Here is a 19,575-nt window from a genome sequence, read left to right on the forward strand (position 1 = left end):
TGCAGCTGTTAAGGTAAGTCGCACAGTTGTTAAGCGAAGCTGGCTCCATGGACTTTGCTTCCCAAGAGGTGGCCAAAGGGCATCACGTGACCCCCGGGACTCGGCCACCCTCACAAATAGGAGTGTTACCAAGGTTCCGAATTTCCATCACGTGACAACGTGGATGCTGCAATGGCCACTAATGTGCAAAACGGCCCTAAGTCGTTGTTTTTCAGCATTCGGCTGTAACTTCCCACGGTCACTAAATCAAACGGTTGTTCAGGGCTACCTGTACAAGGAAGATTGTATCTGACACAAGACTTGGGTTTTGTTGGTGTGGCTTTATTTCTGAACGTCAACGTAACATAAGCCTTAGGTGCCAGGAGCTGGAACCCCAATATGGGAGACACACACACACACACACACCCTGGCAAGAATTATCTCCCTTTTTTGCTCTCTCCTTCCTCATGATGTGGGAGGGATTGCAACACCACCTCCTGTTCTGTGACGACTGTGGGAAGAAAACCAGTACTTCAAAAGGATTTTTGCCAAGAAGGCAAGCAGCGGTGCACTATGGAGCAAACGGTAAGAACCACGGGCTCATCAGCCCCCTGGGAATAGGGGGGCAGTGGCGAGAGAAGGGCCCCGAGTCACCCAGGGATGCTCTGGTGCAGGACCCTCCTCTGGAGGGAAACTGAGGAAGGAGGGCTTGCGAGTGGAACTTTGTGCTGCTACGAAGAACGTGGGGATGGCAAACCTACTGCAGAGACAGAGACTGATAGGTTAGGAGTCGGGCTGACCAGGACTGAGATCCGAGAATGAGACTTCCAAGGTAGGAAAGTTAGCTTCTTGGAATGAGCAGCTTTTCAAATAAGGCCAGGTAGACGTCGCAGGGTCAGGAGGTGCTGAAGTACAGCTCTGACCCAGCCACCGTTCCCACCTTAAGTCAGTCCCTTTCCACAGGAACTGCCTTAAAGCTGGCTTCCCTTGCCAGACTACCCCTTGCACCAAGAGGCGTACAACCAGATCCCAGGTTGCAGGGAGCCAACAAAGGGCTTTGGGGGGGGGCACGTGTGTTTGTGTGTGTATTTATCTCTGTGTGAAGCCTTTTGTCCTGCTCTCACCTCCATTCAAGAAAGCCCACTTTGGCAAGGAGCCCGAGCAAAGCCCCGGCAAATTCAGAAGGTCCACCAGGCTGGTGGTGGGGGAAGATCCCGGGCTGCTGCAGAGGAGGAGGAGGAGGTCTCTCAGAGAATCTGGATGCCCAGTTCCTCGGCGGTCTTCTGCAGTCTGTCCATGACATTCTCTTCCGGCTCTGGAACAAGACCACTAGGCACAACTGCCCGGCTCTCGGAAGGGGCGTTAGCCATCACGTAGTACACCGTTTCGCTCTCTCCGTGCTCGTTGGTCCTGTTCACCACCCGGATGATTGGGCTGGAAGGGGCGCTCGGATCACAGTCCGGAGACTCGCTGGCACACGGGGGAGCAGAGTTCTCGGTGGGCAGAGCAGCTGGCAAATCTGTCTCCACCGGCTCCTCCATTGGCGAGTCCAGGATGATGCCCTGTAAGCCGCCTTCCGACCCTGCCAGTACCACGCATTGGGCCGCGTCATCCAGCGACTCTCCCTGCTTCTCCCGGTCCTTCAGCAGCTGCTCAGTCAGTTCCACGCTTTCATACCGCACCAGCTGAAGGCGCATGTACCCATCCTCATGTTCTTTGTACCTAGGTGGGGTTGCAGAGGCTGTGGTTAGCAGGGAACCATGCCAGCCCGGTGCCAGCTAGCTGCCGGCGTCCCAGCGCCACTGATTATGAAAAGCCGATGAACACACAGACACACATTCAAAGCTGCCGGAAATGGCTGTTATGCCACTTCTTCAGCAAACACTTGTGTTGTCCAGAAATCTTAGCACAAGGTGAGAACGAATTTACGTTTTTCTCCACCTTGCCTGGCATTGATAAAAAAAATATGAAAGGGGTCAACCACGGTGAGAAAGAAAAGAGAAACAATACTAGCAGCCTCATCTAGAGGATTCCGGAAGGGGTGTCAGCTCTCTTCTTACACACCCTTCTTCCAACTGCTGCAGACCACACTTCTAGATCTCTTTTCTTCGCCATGTGGAAGAAGAGGTCACAAATGTGTCAGAAATCACTCCAGCTTCCCTTTGACACCTCTGGCTCAGACAAGCCACCAAGAGATAATAAGATAATAAAATCCAACACATACCAGATTTAGCCAGCCTATCCAAACCTCCTGGTTTTAAACAACCACAACCATTTTCCTTTGTAATCCTGCTGCTGATTTGAGGACAGCACAATTTGCTTTAGGGATGTTCAGACAAACAATCTGTTTCTCCAAAAAATATCCTGGCTTGTCCTGTGAATGATTTGCAAACCAGTCAAGACTTGGGCTAAACCTCCAGCTGTCCTGAAGTTTACTTAATTTTTTGGAGGAATGTGATGAGAAGACTATGCAATCCCCTCTTCTCCCTTTTCCTTTTGAGGAGGGGCTGAAGTGAGGACTTTTGATAAAATGAAAGTGATCTGCAGAAGGCCTTAGGGCAGAGGTAGGCAACCTCGGCTCTTTTATGACTCATGGACTTGCAACTCGCAGAATTCCAATTGGAGTCCATGAGTCATAAAAGAGCCGAGGTTGCCTACCCCTGCCTTAGGGCAAAGATGTCTTCTGCCTAGCAGCTTAACAAGAAAAGTCAGTTTCCCCCTGTAAACTGAATACTCCTCTGAAGCTCTCAAGAGGGCTTCATAACCACAAAGAGCAATTCAGCCCCGCCCTATCACTCTGTACCTGAAACGAGGATGACCTGAAGGCCATTTGAACTGGTGCTTCTTCCTGAGGTGGACCGTAAGGTTGTTCCCTCGTGTGAAACATTTGTCGCAGACGTGGCACTTATACCTGGGCTCTGAATCGCCCTGAGGATGTACAGAGAGAGAAAGGAATGGTTAGATGGGGATTTTCTCCATCTACGTGTGAAACGCCACAACTTGAAGGAATCCACTTTTTGCTGTTCTGTTTGTAAAGCACGTAGGTAGATTTTCTAACAATAAATTGGATTTGTAAGTATGAAAATAATAATGATAATAACATGATGCCTTTAAGGTTATTAAACAGCAACATCTGCCTATCCCAGGTGCTTGGGGAGGACTCAGTAAGTGGACAAAGCGCCAGATCTAGTCTAAACATTGGGCTGTCTGTGCAAACAACCATCATAATAATAATAAATTTTGAGTGCTGGATGAACTCAGAATTCCCAGAAGCAGCAAAATTTTGGGAACTCTGTGAAAGAGACACTTGCATGGAGGTGATTCAGACCAATTAGCAGATGTAACTTTGCTTTTTCCTTGGGAAAGTAAACAGTTCCTGCTTCGGCTTCTAATTTTCTAGCCAAAGCCATATCTCAAGAGTCCTTCTGCAAAGCTTCTGTAATTGCTGCCCTGTTTTTTTCCTTAAAATCAGACACCGCCCCAGCCTCTCGGACTCCCGTCTGCTTCCTTCTCACCTCATGAACCTTCTTGTAGTGCAGTTTGATGGAGCAGAGAGATCGGGCACTGAAGTCGCAGGCTTCAAATTCACAGCGGTAGGCTGGCTCTTTGCTATGGGTGTCCAAGTGCTTCCGTAGATCAATCAGATTCTTACAGCTGGACGGATCATGCAAAGACAGTATTTTAAATCCTGGCACAAACAGTACAATCCTGCAGCATGTAAAATGGCAGCAACTAGAAGTCATAAAATACACGCTTCCTCCGTGTTCTTCACCATAACATTCTGGCTATTACCAAAAACAGGCCACAGTTGCTCTTCCTATCATGGTGACCCCATTTTACACAACAAATCCTCCACAAACCCTCAGGGAGCCTCTGAGTGGGACAACAGTCCAACAGCTAACCTCACCATAATGCTACCTATTCTGCCGAATTCTATAGGTATTCTATCCGATCAGCCACACTGGCTGGGGGAATACTGGAAGACGAACTTCACACTTCTTAAAGTTGCCAAGGTTGAGAAATAGAAGTGCTTCATTTCATATATATTGATTTTATAACTGTAATATATGTCACCCTGAGCAAGGCCTTGATAAAAAGGCCACCACGGGTCTAAAAAAAATTAGTTCTAGAAACTGCAGCCATTTACGTTTACGTTTACGTTTTATTTAATTTATATACCGCCCTTCTCCCTGGGGACTCAGGGCGGTTCACAGGGCATATAAATAAAAATACAATACTATACAAAAGTTAAAACAAAGATTAAATCAATGCCCAATTAAAAAACAATAATACAATCTAAAATGACAATTTAAAACCCAGCTCCCCCATCAGGCCAGACCGGCCAATTCAAACAAATGGGTCTTCAGACCACGACGGAAAGTTCGGAGGTCCGATGCCGTCCGGAGCTCCACCGGCAGTTGGTTCCACAAAGCCGGGGCACCCACAGAGAAGGCTCTCCCCCTGGGGGCCGCCAGTCGGTAATCCAAATATCCTTTGAATTAAATTGGTGGTTTGCCCAATAATTCCACATTTCACTGGCCAGCAAAAGAGAGACTTTATAAAGCAATGGCAATTTTATAATTTGAATCCCATCTGTTTCAGAGGCAAAGAAACAGCAGAAGGGTTTGGCTCCAGAGAACGCTCTCCTTCCTGGGACCCGGCCCAGGGCGATCTCCCAACCTGGCCTCTGGGCTTACCTGTGGTCACAATAGTTGCACTTGTAAGGCCGTTCCTCGCTGTGCCTGAAGCGGATGTGGTTGCGTAGTGAGGAGGGCAGAGGGCAAGTCATGTCACAGAGAGGGCACTTGTAGTGGTTGACTGCTCAGGAAAAGAGACACACGCAGGCATACAAAAGAGGTCATTCCTGAAGGGAAAGTTCACCAAGAGGAGAGAAAAGGAGGGGGGAGACAGCTTCCTCATCACCTCTTACCGTGGTTCCTCATATGATCCCTCAACAATCTCTCTGTGGCAAACCTTTTGGAGCAGTGAGAACACTGGAATCGCTGTTCTGTGAAGCAGAGGCAGAAACAAATGGACACATCTCATTTGGAGAGAATCTTTATCAGCAACTTTTCACAACACATGGACAGACTTCATCGTAGTTTGAACTAGGAAAGAGCATCCATACCAAGCCAAATCCAAAAATGCTAGAGAATTGCTGGAGGCAGGGCGTTCAGACAAATTAGCCATCCACAGGCCCACAGAGATAAACAACATCCACATACCATTTGAAAGAGACAATCAAAAATCTAAAAAAGCAAACAAAAATACCTAACCACCTCACCAGCAGTCAACACCCAGATGAGCAGAGATTAATGCTAAGATTAATGCCAGACCAACTGTCAAGCAGGAAACAACAGGCCAATCAAGGAACTACCAAGAAGAAAACCACACTCCCACCAACACTGACAGGGCAAGCCACTTGTAAATAAACAGTGAACAAACCCTCCTCCTCCCTTTTAGCACTGATGATGTAACCTAGTAGGGTAATGAAACGTCTGCAAGAAAAACAGCCAAGCTCAGCGAGCACCAAGGACCCCACAATTTCCTCTCTTCCAAACAAACACTCCCTTCTAGGGTTTGTAACTCAAACCCTAATCAGTCCAAAACTCATATTGGCTAGCAAGCCTGACCACTTGTACAGTTCCGGGCTAAACATGATGGTGGGCCCAGGTACTCACGTTCTAAAGCCGTCTGTCGGCGGATGTGATCAAAGAACTTGGTGTTGTTGGAGAACATGCCACCACAAGTGGGACAAGCCACCACCTTCTCCTGGGTGTGGCTGCGCAGATGTTCCCGCAGCTTACATCGGCCTTTGAAAGTGCAGTCACACTCTGGAACAAAACAAGACGATGCTTGTTGTGTGTTCCAAGGTGACACAAAGCTGGTGTTCCTGCCTGGAATGTTTTGGCTTATTGCTTTGAGCTTGGCAGGGATGATTCCCTTAGAAACCCTGGGATTCTACATTAGCTCTTTTTTATGGATTTTGAGGAGCTGTTTCATTTTTATCTGCATGAAAACTGGGAGGATAGTCCTCCTCTCATAAAGTGCCCAACAGCCACAAGATGAAATGTTTTGGTGTCTTTATTTGCACTGAGGTAAATAACATTTTTCCTCCTACTGGGGAAAACAAACAAGAGGATAAAATGTGTGAATCATAAAAACAGTATTTACAGATTGTATAAAAAATGCACTCGGTGGTTTTTTTGTATGTTGTATACAGGTAGTCTTCAACTTGTGCTTACTATTGAGAAGAGAATTTTCCATGGCTAAGGAAGGTGTTTGATCATGTTACTGTGAGGACGGTGCAACAGACGTAAGTGTGAGGACAGGTTGTAAGTAACTTTTTTCAGTGCTGTTGTAACTTCAAACGGACACTAAAATATGTTGACAACTACCTGTATCTATGAGTATTATTCTATAGTGTCTTATATAAGAATGTTTTTCTGGTTTAATTTTGCTTCAAAACAACAGGAAAAGTTTAAGCAGTTAAAAACAGATCAACCAGCAAAGGTCCCAAGGCAAGATCAATCCCTACCTTTCCACCCACAGAAGACCATGTGGTTCTCCTTCCCTATCGCCTTGTACTCCGCACAGAAGCTATGATCTTCCACATGCCTGTAGAACCATTCAGGATTATCAAAAGCTCGCTGATGGGGAGACAAGAAAAGGAAACATATATTCTGAGCATACACTCAACCAGCAAATAAATAGATCCATTAAAGGATGTTGTTCCCGTAAATCAATATTACACTTTCTAAAAGCTTAATAAATCCCATCCAGGAAGTCATTCAGTAGCTCTGCATACACATGGAAGTTTACATAAGCTCCATCCCACCCTGGAGAGACTTAATTTTTAATAGTTGGCTAACAATAATCTGCGTCCTCCTCAAATGGCTCCATTCACTAAATTTCTTGAGAGCATGTCAATGCAGTCAGCATTTTTTTGTTTGCCTCACACACACACACACACACACACACACACAGCATTTTACTCCCATTTTAGGGCTCTGGTTGAAACCTCCAGGAAAATGTAAAATTGCATGCCAACTTTCTTTGGAATGATCAAAGAGACAAACAGAGCAGCTATAGTTCCAGATGCCAATTTCCAAAGTGAATATAAAGGAAGTCTAGGTTTAGGAATGTCCTACATAAGTGCTATGGAAATTCCAGAGATTACTCCAAGAGATATAGTTATGTTTATTAAATAGTAAAAAATGTTCCAAGTGTCTTCTATGGGCACACTATTTTATACCTATCTCAGAATGACACTCGTGTAAATTAAAATTTAAACTGGGTATGGAGTGTTCCAAAAACATTCCTGCATTTTTTAGCATAATGAAGAGGAGTGAACAGGTTTGCATAATCTCTTGAATACGTTATACAACTTGTTTGGTCTAAAAAAAATTACTTAGATCCATCCCATAGCCATCACAGGACGCCAAGAATCTGTCTGAATCTTAGAAGCTGATTGTGCATCTTTTTACTGCATGGTGGACATACTCAACACAGTATCACTGGGATAGACTGTTTATATTCCCATCCCATCTCTCACCTCACAATATTCCCAAAGGCAGAGAAAGTTCTCTTGGATTTCAGGAATGATGTTTCGGCTCTGAAAGTCCAGCTGGCAGGGAGTCAAGTCAGACTGGCTCTGTAAGGCATGCAGTCCCCACTGCTTCAGTTTCGTGTGGTAACAGTGGAAGTAGACATGGCGGACGAGCTCTGCAGGACTCTCAGGAGAACAGAAGCCGCATTCTTGCCAGAGGCAAGTGTATTCTTCTGGGGAGGGAAAACAGAAAGTTGATGGAGAAAGAACAAAACTCGTATCTGCAAGAGACAGACTACACATCACAAATTTCTGCTTATTAATCGGTCTTGGTCACCCCTCATTTCTGGATGAAGTTTGTAAAACAGAAGCTATTTTGATTTAATACTATGGCTTCTAATTAAAAAAGAAACCAGGAAAATTAATTTCCTCAGACTTTTCTCAACTAACACCCCCCACACCTTTCTTTAGCCAATTCATGCTTTCACTACCTTTTCAAACCCAGTTTATCTTAATCCTGCCTTCTCCACGTGTCCCTTGCCTACAGCACTTCTCACCCTTGGCCTGCTTCAATTTTACACTGACATAACTTGACTATGGTAATGAAGGGATTGCAACTTCTCCCTTGCAGCTTTGGGCAAACCCCTATGGCTTACAGGACTATCTGCTATAAGAAAGACAAATATGCTACGGTGGCTGCCTGGCATTAAACCAGAAAGGTAATTTAGAACGAGTATGGGTTTTCTAACGAAATCAGTCAATTCTTTTAACAAGGAGGAGGAGGAGGAAGGGAATACAGAGAAGTACTGTGCCAATTTTCAGAAAGGATAATATGAGCCACAGCTGATATTAAAAGCAAGTAAGAGTCACAGCAATATCCAAAGAGGTCAAAAAAGTCAGGGCGATAGCCATAACCAGGAAAAGCCCCACCTCTTTTTATCTGTGTCACAGCGTGACATTCTGCAACACCCCCCAAAAAAACCTGCCCCATCTGCCCCATACCAAGAGAATCCATCTCATTGTCCTCCTCCTTGCCCTGGAGATGCTGGTGCAGGTGCTGCGAGACGTGTTCGCAAAACTCTTCCATCTTCGAGGCCACAAAGCTGCAGATTTCCCATTCACACTGCAGGACCAAAGCCTCTTTCTCCCCCGTCTTCCCAGGAGGCATGGCCACAACCCTGCCGGGTAATTGGAGAAGGGGGTCTTGTTCACATCCCAAAGGAGGTCTTCAGTTGCCTTCCCTCAGAAAGGGATTGGAATTCTGCCAAACACACCAACTATTATCCTGTGCAGATTTTATGGTCTTTAGAAAAGCATCCTCATCCAATTCCACAATTCCAAGGATTTGCTGTGAGGAAGTGCTTCAGAGCAAGCCCACTGCAGTTAATTTCCAGCAAAGTCACAATGGCCTTCCTTCAGTCCAAAGGGCAGGGCGGGTGGGCAGGGAAGAAAAAAAAGTACATATAAATGCATATACACATACTATATTGTACCTTATGTTACACTGTGCTACAAATATATTACACATGGTTATACATTCCATAGGCATATATGGTATATATAATAGACAATATTTACACACACGCCGGGTACCTGCGTCTGTGATTTTATACACACACACACACACACACACACACACAAACACACACACACACACACACACACAGAGAGAGAGAGAGAGAGAGAGAGAGAGAGAGAGAGAGAGAGAGAGAGAGAGAGAGAGAGAGAGAGAGAGAGAGAGAGAGAGAAAAGAAGAATATGGAATATTATTTTCAATATTTACCCTTTTTGTGGTTTGTGTAAGCTGCCCAAAGTCTTCTGGAGCAGGCAGCCATACTAAATCAAATACAAATGAAAGTATAAAGTACACATTACTATAAACACGCAAATACATGATACATAATGGACTATATTTTATAAGATCTACATATACAAGGTTGTCAATGTTATATAAGACGCAGTGTACAATGACGATCCCCCTCCGCGTTTCTATCCATTGCTGTAGCCCTTTTTTGCCCTTCCTGAGAAAAACAAAGCACCTTCCCCGACCCGGAGTCCTCCAGAAGTAGCTGGACTTGGGTTCCACTAATTCCCAACACTCGGCCAAGGCCGGGGCTGCGCGTAGCTGAAAGCCCACCCGGCCACAGAGCACCCCCCCCGGCCGTCGTCTGAGTCGCTTCCTCCCCGGCGACTCGCCCTTTCGTGCGGCGTCCACACACCCACCAGGGGGGACCGAAGAAGAGTCCACGGTCGAGACTTCCCTAGCCGAAAAAACAGGGTCTGGAGGAACAAAAACGCCTTCCGGTTCGAGGAGCCAAGGCCCGGAGACAACCACTAGGCCGCGTTTCCATAGTTACCGAGTGTTTCCCGGCCGGCCGACCGACGTCCGACGCGACGACCACTTCCCCCACCACCTGTGCGCCCGCGAGCCGCCCGGATGAATTTCGTCAGCCAATGAAAGGCGCCGAAGGCGTCCGCATAGCCAATGGTGTGGCCAGGAGAGGGCGGGACCTAGCCGGCCTGTCAAAACATAAAGAGAGAATCGCGGTCCTAGGTCCGATAGAGAACCGAAGGTTGTTGAAGAATGGTTCCGGGTTGAGTAGGATTCCTGGCTCACCCGAACCTGTCCCGTGGAAAAAGCATCCATTTATTTTGGAGCCCCAGAAACCAAAGATTGAGAGAAAATAAAAAGATGGAAAAAAGTGTTTTGTCGTTCAGAATTTTTGCAGGCTTTGGGGCAGGCTACAAGGCTCTTCCCACTTCATCCCTTGCAGCATACCGTTTCTATAAAGCAAGTGGGGGGGGGGGGGAATCTAGCCAATGCAGAAATTGTACCTCAAAGTAATATTTTCATTAGGCATATTAGAAAATCACCCTTCCAAACATCCCTGGAGAATATTCAAACAGCTCTGTATCAGGATCATGGTTTTTAGTGCTTGGGTAGAAAACAATGAAAATTGCATTGCCTAAAGTAGAAAGTTTTTATTATTTTTATTATTACATTTATATGCCCGTTTTGCCTAGAGGGGTGAGAGATCCTTGACCTCACTTGCATCAAACTCGAACTTAGATTGCATATTGTGGGGAACTGGTTGCACCATGGATTTCAGACCCTACTGAAATCAAATGCTGCATTGTGTTGCACTGAAAATTGAGCAAGATGTAATAAAATTGTTGCCTTTTGCGATACAGGTTGGGTACCTAGCTATCCTTGATTGTTCTGTCACAAAAAGTGAACTTTGCATCATCTCATAAAACACCCCAACTCCTGCAAACTGCATTTCTCCATTAAAGCATGGAAATAGCTTAAGTCCTGCTGATATTAATTAGTCTAATCTAAAGATGACCAAAGTAAGCTCCAACCAATATTATTCATAACAATTGATAGCAATATGAAACATTCAAACAAAACAAAAGCTTGATTTTGTTTTGTATTTGATTTCCAAAATGATGCTAAAATAGAATGGTGGCTCCAGAATCAGCTTTGAGTGCAGATAACATTTCATTTTGTCTTTACTGTAACCTACCTGTATCTTTAATTCCTTCCAGAAAGAATTTCATTTTTTTAAAAAAACAAAGTTTGGGTTGTAAAGTTTGTATTTTATGTTAATGTATTCAAGTATATTTTTTTGAAAATATTACTTTGCATCAGAGTAACTTTTAGGGTTGCTATAAATTCTCCAGAGAAGCTTATGCTATAGAATGCACAGAGGTATCACTAATAAATGTAATACATGGTTGAGGATTTTTTTTCCCTTTTGCTATTTATAGTTTACTAAGAGTTGTTGTCCATGGGGTCACAATGAGTCGGACACGACTTCGCAACTAACAAGAAGAAGAAGAGTTGTTATGATTATAAAATGGATTGAAGTAAAGTTAAGGAACAGCTTTCTAACTAAAAAAACAATGGAAATGGGAAAAACTCTCTTTGGGTTGTATCCAGAAGAGTTTGAATTACATTGTAAGATATCAAGGCCAAGTTATAGAACATTTATTTCGCTAAAAGACCGTTTTTTCACAGTTGCAAATACTCCATATCAGTTCCAATGATTAAAAATAGCAAGTAATTGTAAGACTCCTCACAATCTTAAACTTTCTTGATTTAAACTTTTCTTGTCGCAAGAGTTTGTTTGTAAAAAGGAACATTTATCTGTCTATCCTCTCTTGTCCTCTCACTCCTAAAATTATGCATTTTGGCTCAGTGAAAGCGCCTTTCCACCCTGCTCCTTGCTGACTATGCAAATTGCATCTAAACAGAGACCCAAGGATTTGCATTTATACAAATCCTACAGAACTCATTTTGGAGATGTCTTCTAAAATTGTGGAAAAAGCCATTTCTGCTTAGCTCAAAGTGAATGTGAGTGAGAAACAGAGGCAGCATTCAAGTTCATGACAGCTGATTTTCTCAAATATTCTCCTAAATCTACAGAGGGAGAAATAATCCCTGTTGAGCATGGAAACTGGTAAGTATTGACTTGATCCACTTGACATGTATATTAATTTGCTTAGAAACAGTGGCACAGAAGCTTGTAAAATAAGGCGCAAGACAGTTAATAGCCACCTTGCTTGTCAATGGAAACTCTGGTCCCATCTGAGGTTGTGTTGAGGAGTAGCTGTACATTGCCTCCCTCAAAAGTATGCATCAGAAATAGAACGTCCAGATCAGGAAATGTATTATATTACCAAATTCAAGGTTAATTTCAGAGAATCTAAAACATAGGAAAGTCTAGATTTCAAATCCTGCTAATTGAAAAGTTTCAATCAATTTGTTGTGGTTAGGTTTCCTAAAATAATTATTACATTTGGATGAGTGCATCTTAGCTGACTAAAGGGAGAGATGGGGACAAAGCCCTTTGCTTTAGGACTGAATGAAAGACACAGGTCTCCAACTAGTTTTACCTAAATAAATGTAATGTTTTATTCAGTTCAATGAATTATAAGGATCAATTTTACCCTAAGACAGGATCTTAAACCAGCTTCTCTCTCTGACTTAAGCTCCAGACAAACCAGGAAACTGTTTATTTAGATTTCCTTTTATTCTCTGTGTTGACTGGATGCATAGTTATTTCTGATCACAATTGATTCCTATAAACTATTTAAGGGAGGGGGGGAATAGGGATTCTGCTATCTTTTTAGATCAATTGTAGCCAACATTGGGATAGAATAGATCTAAAGATTTGATGGTTAGCCCTTCCATTGTAGTAGATCTTGAAAAGACTTTCTATGGATTACCACGTCCAGTCTGCAGAACTAATCTGTCCCTATTTTTTAAGCAAAACAAAACACTAAATAAATGCCATATAATAGACAGACAGACAGATAGATAGATAGATAGATAGATAGATAGATAGATAGATAGATAGATAGATAGATTGATAGATAGATAGATGATAGATAGATGATAGATAGATGATAGATAGATAGATAGATAGATAGATAGATAGATAGATAGATAGATAGATAGACAGACAGATAGATAACAAAAGCACAAAACACATGTAAAACCTACGTTTGGAATGGTAACTCAATATGCATAAAAGATCAAAGAATTTTCTCCATAGAACAGGAAATGTTTGTTTGAGCTTAGAAGATGCTCCGGTTTTGTGGTTGCATTGTTTCCTAAAAGATCAAATGGAGCCTCCAATAACATCTGGCTGAAAGTTCCCCTCAGGCTGTTTCTCACTTCCGCAGGGTAGGTTTTTTCTGTGAGCATGGGGGTGTCTTCAGGGTATGACCCCAAAAGTCAGGTTTGTAGCTTTGACTTTTTTTTATGAGCATTGTGCTTGGTTCCAAAGGCAGAATAAAAGAAGCTGCTTCATTATTTCAAGTTGAATGAGATTGGAATTGACCCGCCTAGCAGCAAAATATACAGAGAAGCATTTGGTAAAAGGAAGCACAGACCAAATCAGTTACAGTTTGGCTTAGCCCTGGTTGAACATCAGTCCCGCCACTGTATTTATAACACCAGTTATTGGAAGGTTTCTATGGCCTCTGAATTGGATATATCTCAATCAATCAATTAATCACTCCCTTTGGAGCACAAAACCTCCACCCAAGCTTGGCCTGTTGACCCTGGACTTGATGGCATAGTGGATCCATCAATGAAAGAACAAACCATGTAGCCTTACTCTACTTCTTTTTATTCTCACAACCAACATATAAGGTTGAGTTAACTCCTGGAACAGAGATCCATCCTCAAATCCTGTAGAAAAGGGATGTCCAACCTTGGCAACTTGAAGGCTTGTGGAAATCAGCTCCCAGAATTCCCCAGCCAGCAGGGAAAATTCAAGTCCACACGTTTTCAAGTTGCCAAGGTTGGACACCTCTGATGTTGACTCTTTTCTTTATCCAGCATCCCTTGTGAGATTCCTTCCTTTCCTGCTCACATATCTTGTCTTCCTCAGTCCCCGCAGACTACAGCAAACGTGTTTATCAAGGTGTGCGTGTCAAACACACAGTGAAGGACCTGCTGGCTGAAAAGCGCTCAAGGCAGACGAGCAGTTTGCAACGGAATGTAAGTCACCATCTCTTCTCCAAAACCTGACTGAAGCAGCAAGCTTTAACCATGGCTAAAAATGGAGGTTGCTTGGGCAGGAAGACTTAATATCTGCTGTATGTATTTTACATTTAATATCTGGGGCAACTTTTGAGAAAAAAATCATATTACAGGGGTTCAAATGTGGACCAATTGTGGAATGGCTATAGTAGCATTTTGTAGGGGCTATGCTGGCTGAACCATATGCAACATTTTGGAGGTTGTCCTTGACTTACAACCATTATGGAGCCTCCCCATCATGGTCCTAAGTCACAATGGTCATAAAATGGGTCAGTCACGTAACACGTGATTTTATAACATTTCTTATGGCACTCATAAACATGGTCATTTAATGAACCCATGGTTTGTGGTGCAGTTTTGCTAAAAACTAGAAATAAATCCTGGTTTTTGGCAACTCTGTCATAAAACACTATCGTGTGGCTGCAAGATCCTGCAAACATCTGTAAATGCAGCCAGGTTGCCACGGGGGGGGGGGGGGGGTGTCGGCCATCTGAGCTTTGATTCTAGGTCATGCATAGCCCCCAGATAGGTCCATCGGAACTTTGACCGGTCGCTAAACAGCCTGTCATAAGTTGAGGACTACCCGGGTATGATAGTTGATATGCAATCTTTGTGATCACTTTTCAGTTTGGTTGGATGGATTCCCCACCCCACATCCCAACCCCAAAATAAGGGAGTTGCTTCCTTATTTGTCCAGAGAGCCTTCTGCCCAACTTGGTTGCTCTTTCCATGCACATATCAATACAATTGTTGGACAAGAGATACAATAAATGGTTGAGCAAACAGCAGGTGCACGAACACAGCCGAGATGAGGAAAAAGGAAATGGTCCGTCCTTCTGAACTTATCTTTGGAGAAGAACACACCCTCCATTTTAGCAAAGCAAAATTCCCCTTGCAACAGGTGCGCTCAGGCCTGGATAGTAAATTATTAAGGTGTGTGCCTGTTGTTTGTTAGCAAAATGCAACACTCTTTGGGCTTGTAAAAGTCTGGCCTTTTATCTTCCAAATAATCCTGCCCTTTTATATCTCTAAACTGGATTTTCATAATTACCAGAATTCTGTGAGATCTTTCTGATGATCATTTATCATGAATGAAGGTGAATATATGTGTCCCAGGGTCATATATGGTCCGCAGGATCCAGTCTAAGATGGTTAAAAGCCTGGAGACAAAATCGTATGAAGAATGGCTGCAGGAATTGGGTATGGACAGTCTCTAGAGAAAAAAGGACTAGGGGAAACATGACAGAAGTATTCCAGTATTTGAGGGCTGCCACAGAGAAGAGGGGGGGGGTCAACTTATTTTCCAAAGCACCTAAAGGCAGGACAAGAAACAATAGATGGAAACTAATCAAGGAGAGAAGCAACCTGGAATTAAGGAGAAACTTCCTAACAGTGAGGACAATTAACTAGTGGAACTTAGCTTGCCTTCAGAAGTTGTGGGTGCTTCATCACTGGAGGTCTTTAAGAAGAGACTAGACAGTCACTTGTCTGAAATGGTACAGGGTCTCCTGTTTGAGCAGGGGATTGGAACAGAAGACCTCCCCTTCCAGCTCTATTATGATTGATGGAGATACTCTTCTGGTGGACCAAGCTCTTTGGAGCAGGCTAGCCTTGGGCAGCTGACTGGCCAGATGGACAATTTTGTGAGCAAGATCTTCCTTCTTTGTAGTCCACTTAGTCTTGAGCAATTTCTTCTTATAGTGCTATCTCATCCTCATAGCATGCTGGCTGGGTGAATTCTGGGAACTGAGGTTCATCCATCTTAAAGTTCCTGAGTTTGAGAAACACTACTAAACAAAACAAAAAAAAAACGTGTAGAAATTGCTTCCAATCCATCTGTCCTAGTTCCACCAAGGTGGTGCTGGTGGTGGCATCTGAAGTTCTCCACCTGCTCCCCACCTTTGGATGTTTAGATTTGGTTTCTGTTTTTACATCTCGCTGGTAACAGACATGAGTTCTAATGAGCTAATTTTCATGGACTCGCTGGTGTCCAGGTAGAAGCTGGGTGTTGGTCACCGAATGTAATCTTGACACTGGCAAATTTTAATTCAAATCCAGACCTCTAAATTTGGTTGCTTGCTAGGGCAGAAAACTCCTATTTACAGTATGCAAACTGAAGGAGGTTGCGTTTTGCCTTGCCTGGCTGAAAACTAAGAGTAGCATTTGCTATTCAGGGCAACTGGGTTGTACTTAATTGATGAACTGGAAAACTAGAATAAAGAATGTCCTTGAATTACTTCTGAAAGGAGATCAGTGCCATCATTTTTATCATTCTTTCTGCAGATCTAGGCCAAAAATTAGCTTGGTTTAGCTTCTTTTTCCTGGAATATGTAGAGGGTTGAACATTGAATCTGGGTCTCCACAAGGCAGATAAATCTACTGTACAGTAACCCCCTTTTTTAGATACACATACAAAACACAGAATAACAGAGTTGGAAGGGACCTTGGAGGTCTTCTAGTCCAACCCCCTGCTCAGGCAAGAAACCCTATGCCATTTCAGACACATGGCTGTCCAATCTCTTCTTTAAAAGTTCCATTGTTGGAGCATCCATAACTTGTGGAGGCAAGCTGTTCCACTGGTTAATTGTCCTCACTGTTAGGAAGTTTCCCCTTAATTCTAGGCTGATTCCCTCCTTTATGAGTTTCCATTCATTCTCTAACCCTAATCCTAACATCCTCTCTGTATAAAACTCAGCTTCTGGGATTTTATCTTGGTGTAACATAGCTTGATTTTTTTTCAGCGATATTCGGAGCTCTGGAATTACCAAGGCAGGTTTGACCAGAACACACAAGTGGGTGGAGCTGAGAAAGCCGATATATAGGATTTCATTTCAATTCAGTTCAATTGCTTGCATGCTGCTAATAGGATTATTCCTCACCCATTTTCCTTTATTTCACATGAAAAAGTATAAAGTATTAGCAAATATTTTATAGGCTGAGTCTGAAACTACTGTCAGTAACCTAGTGGGATGCCCTCAGCCAAATTTCCCTCCTGCAGCATCATCACCCACCATAAAAACCGGTCGTTGTGATGCACGTGAAAAATGAGTAGGGCTCAATTTATGTATGTGTGAAACTGCCATCTTTGACCCTGTCTCATCCAGAAATGCTCCTGGCCACAACTCTGGCTTGAAGCATGAATTTGCAAGTCAGAAACCTCAAGTTTGGTCTATACCTGGAAAGGATCCCGCACTTTTGATTCCTTTGGTCTAAGGTGGCATCTTACAACACCCGGGTTTGGGTAGCACGCTAAGCTACAATGTCCTTTGTTCAAGGGTGGCTTAACATGTCATGTGACTCCAGGTATTCTGCTTGCAAAGCACTCTTTGAGTCTTAGCTGCTGGGCAAACTCAGCCCAAATTCCAGTGCTCCCCTACACCTTTTCAAGATGTTGTGCTTTTCTTTCAGGGAAGTGTTGTGAGCTCTCAACCATCTTTTGTTCCACTGCCCAGTAAGTATTGTCATTTTAATTTTATAAGTACACTGCATTCCCAATCCCTCCTATTAAAAACAAAAATCTTCCATTACTTGGAAGGCCTGATCTAAATCATGTTAAGCAAGACATTTCCCTCTTCATTTTTACACACAAGCAGGAATATGCCCCCTCTTATGAAAACATGCACCCATCATTCAAAACCTAAGACAAGTCCTTATTGCCCTGGGAACATTGAACAAATCACCTTCATGAATTGATTAAGTAAGTAGATGCTCTTGACCAGTGATGGGATTCAAATATGTGAACAACCAGTTCTCTGTGTGGGTGCCGCTTCCGGAAGTCTGTTTGTTGCCTGAGCAACAAAAAATTAGCTACCGGTTCTGCCAAACTGGTGCAAACTGGCTGAATCCCACCACTGCTCTTGACCAAACACCAGAAGCTTCTTTAATTTGGAAACAGCTCTAAAGTTATGACACTTTAATATTCTCTGAATATTCCTGTTTCTCCTTCCCATCTCGACGACACCCTGATCATCCATTTCTCCATGGCCCAAAGGTTCTCCCACAGCAACCGGTTATTATGGAGTTCGAAGATCCTTGGCGACAGATATGGACTTACACAACAACAAAGATATCTCCAGCGAAGTCTACACTTCCTCCTTGCTACCCAAGTCATTGGCTTATGAATCACCAGCAACTCAAGGATATTCTTTGTCTCTGGATGCCCACTTAATCGATCAGTATGCAGACCACCGGGCTGGATCTATTTCCTCTGGAACTTCTGCTGTCCTTGGCAACTCAACATCATCCTTTCCAAGCGATTCAGCTCATTATTTTAGTGTGAGTAGAGAACAACTGGGTTAAATGGAGAAGGACCTAGGTTAGTTTTTGTTTTTGAGTGCACAGCATAGTCCATCCTTCTGTTCCTACCAATTGTTGTTGTTGTTAGCTGCAAAGTCTGGAGTTCAAATATTTTTTTAAAAAATCCATGCTGGTGTTGAGAACCTGATGGTTCTCCAAAATTGTCACTCTACAATATCTATTATCTTCGACTACAGAGAGGGGGGTTGGGGCAGATGGACAATTCCTATGAACATTGATAGTCCATCAGTACTTGGACCCTATGAAATTTCCCCACATCTTTCTTAAAGGCAGTGGTGGGATTCAAATATGCGAACAACCGGTTCTCTGTGTGGATGCCACTTCGGGAAGTCCATTGAATTGTGGGCCTGGGCAACAATAAATTGGCTACTGGTCTTTTGGAGACCATGCTTCATCTCTGTGACCTCTGCTGATAATTCTGCAGGGAAGGGTATTCTCCTTTAAGACTTCTGAATCTTTAAATGCATCCCTCTTTCTTCCTCCAACAGAGAGACTCCTGGGAACAATCTGTGCCAGACAACTTTGGTCAGTTGGAAGCATGTCCAGAATCTCTCCAAGTAGCTTCAGCTTCCAACTGCCTTTCAGGTCATGAGCCAGGAACCACTTCCCACTGTAGGAACCCCAACTGGAATTTACCTCTCTCTGGAATTCACTCTTATTCCTTCCACCCTCTCGAAGATGTCCATTACCCAGCTGTTTTCTCTGCTTCTTCAAACTCACCCTTCTCCTCCTTCATGGCTGCTGCAGCCAATGATCTCCCTGGGCTCAAGATGCTTCCAGGGTCTTCTGAGGAGTCTTCAGATACAGCCGCTCTCCAGGATAGCAGTTCTTTCTGGCCCAAGGAAGACCCAGGTCCTCTCTGGGGGTCCTATGAGGATCAAAGGACTTACTGAGAAGAAAGGACAGACAGCCAAGACTTCATGTGTCTTTTATTTAAGCCACTGCTACAAATGCTGGAAGGTGATTGACCACTATGTTGGTTCAAAGCCAGATCCCATGTAGTCGAGACTTCCTTGCAATCACATCCATATCATCCCAACACTAACAATCAAAAGTATGTTATGGCCAGGCTGAGTTGTGTATGGACAATCGTGGCTCATGGAAACCTTATTCTTAGCTTACAGAAGATGCCGATGGATCAAGGGGGAGGCCTCAGGAAGGAGCTGTGCCCAAT

General features: G+C 43.7%; 2 protein-coding genes across 4 annotated transcripts; one reads left to right on the forward strand and one right to left on the reverse strand.

Annotated features, from left to right (window-relative positions):
* Positions 1–308: 308 nt before the first annotated feature.
* HINFP (histone H4 transcription factor) lies at positions 309–9,953 on the reverse strand. 3 transcript variants are annotated; one of them, XM_083368732.1, is made up of 11 exons: positions 9,886–9,953; positions 9,312–9,364; positions 8,531–8,941; positions 7,535–7,758; positions 6,518–6,629; positions 5,661–5,813; positions 4,910–4,987; positions 4,677–4,797; positions 3,495–3,633; positions 2,783–2,907; positions 309–1,701 (listed from the first exon to the last, which is right to left on the reverse strand). In XM_083368732.1, exons 3-11 carry the CDS (start codon positions 8,694–8,696, stop codon positions 1,227–1,229), a joined length of 1,593 nt encoding a protein of 530 aa, XP_083224858.1. In that variant the 5' UTR covers positions 8,697–8,941; positions 9,312–9,364; positions 9,886–9,953; the 3' UTR covers positions 309–1,226. The 3 variants fall into 3 exon arrangements, with proteins under 3 accessions (XP_083224858.1, XP_083224856.1, XP_083224857.1); XM_083368730.1 differs by having other exon boundaries at positions 7,535–7,761; XM_083368731.1 differs by lacking the exon at positions 9,886–9,953 and adding an exon at positions 9,752–9,871 and having other exon boundaries at positions 7,535–7,761.
* Positions 9,954–11,981: 2,028 nt separating this feature from the next.
* On the forward strand, positions 11,982–19,294 carry POU2AF2 (POU class 2 homeobox associating factor 2; the record flags this gene model as incomplete). Its single annotated transcript, XM_083368898.1, has 5 exons — positions 11,982–11,991; positions 13,933–14,042; positions 17,493–17,535; positions 18,076–18,359; positions 18,890–19,294. 5 exons carry the CDS (start codon positions 11,982–11,984, stop codon positions 19,292–19,294), a joined length of 852 nt encoding a protein of 283 aa, XP_083225024.1.
* Between the last annotated feature and the right edge of the window lie 281 nt (positions 19,295–19,575).

This window comes from Vipera ursinii (assembly GCF_947247035.1).
Source record: "Vipera ursinii genome assembly, chromosome: 8".
Classification (NCBI taxonomy): Eukaryota; Metazoa; Chordata; class Lepidosauria; order Squamata; family Viperidae; genus Vipera; species Vipera ursinii.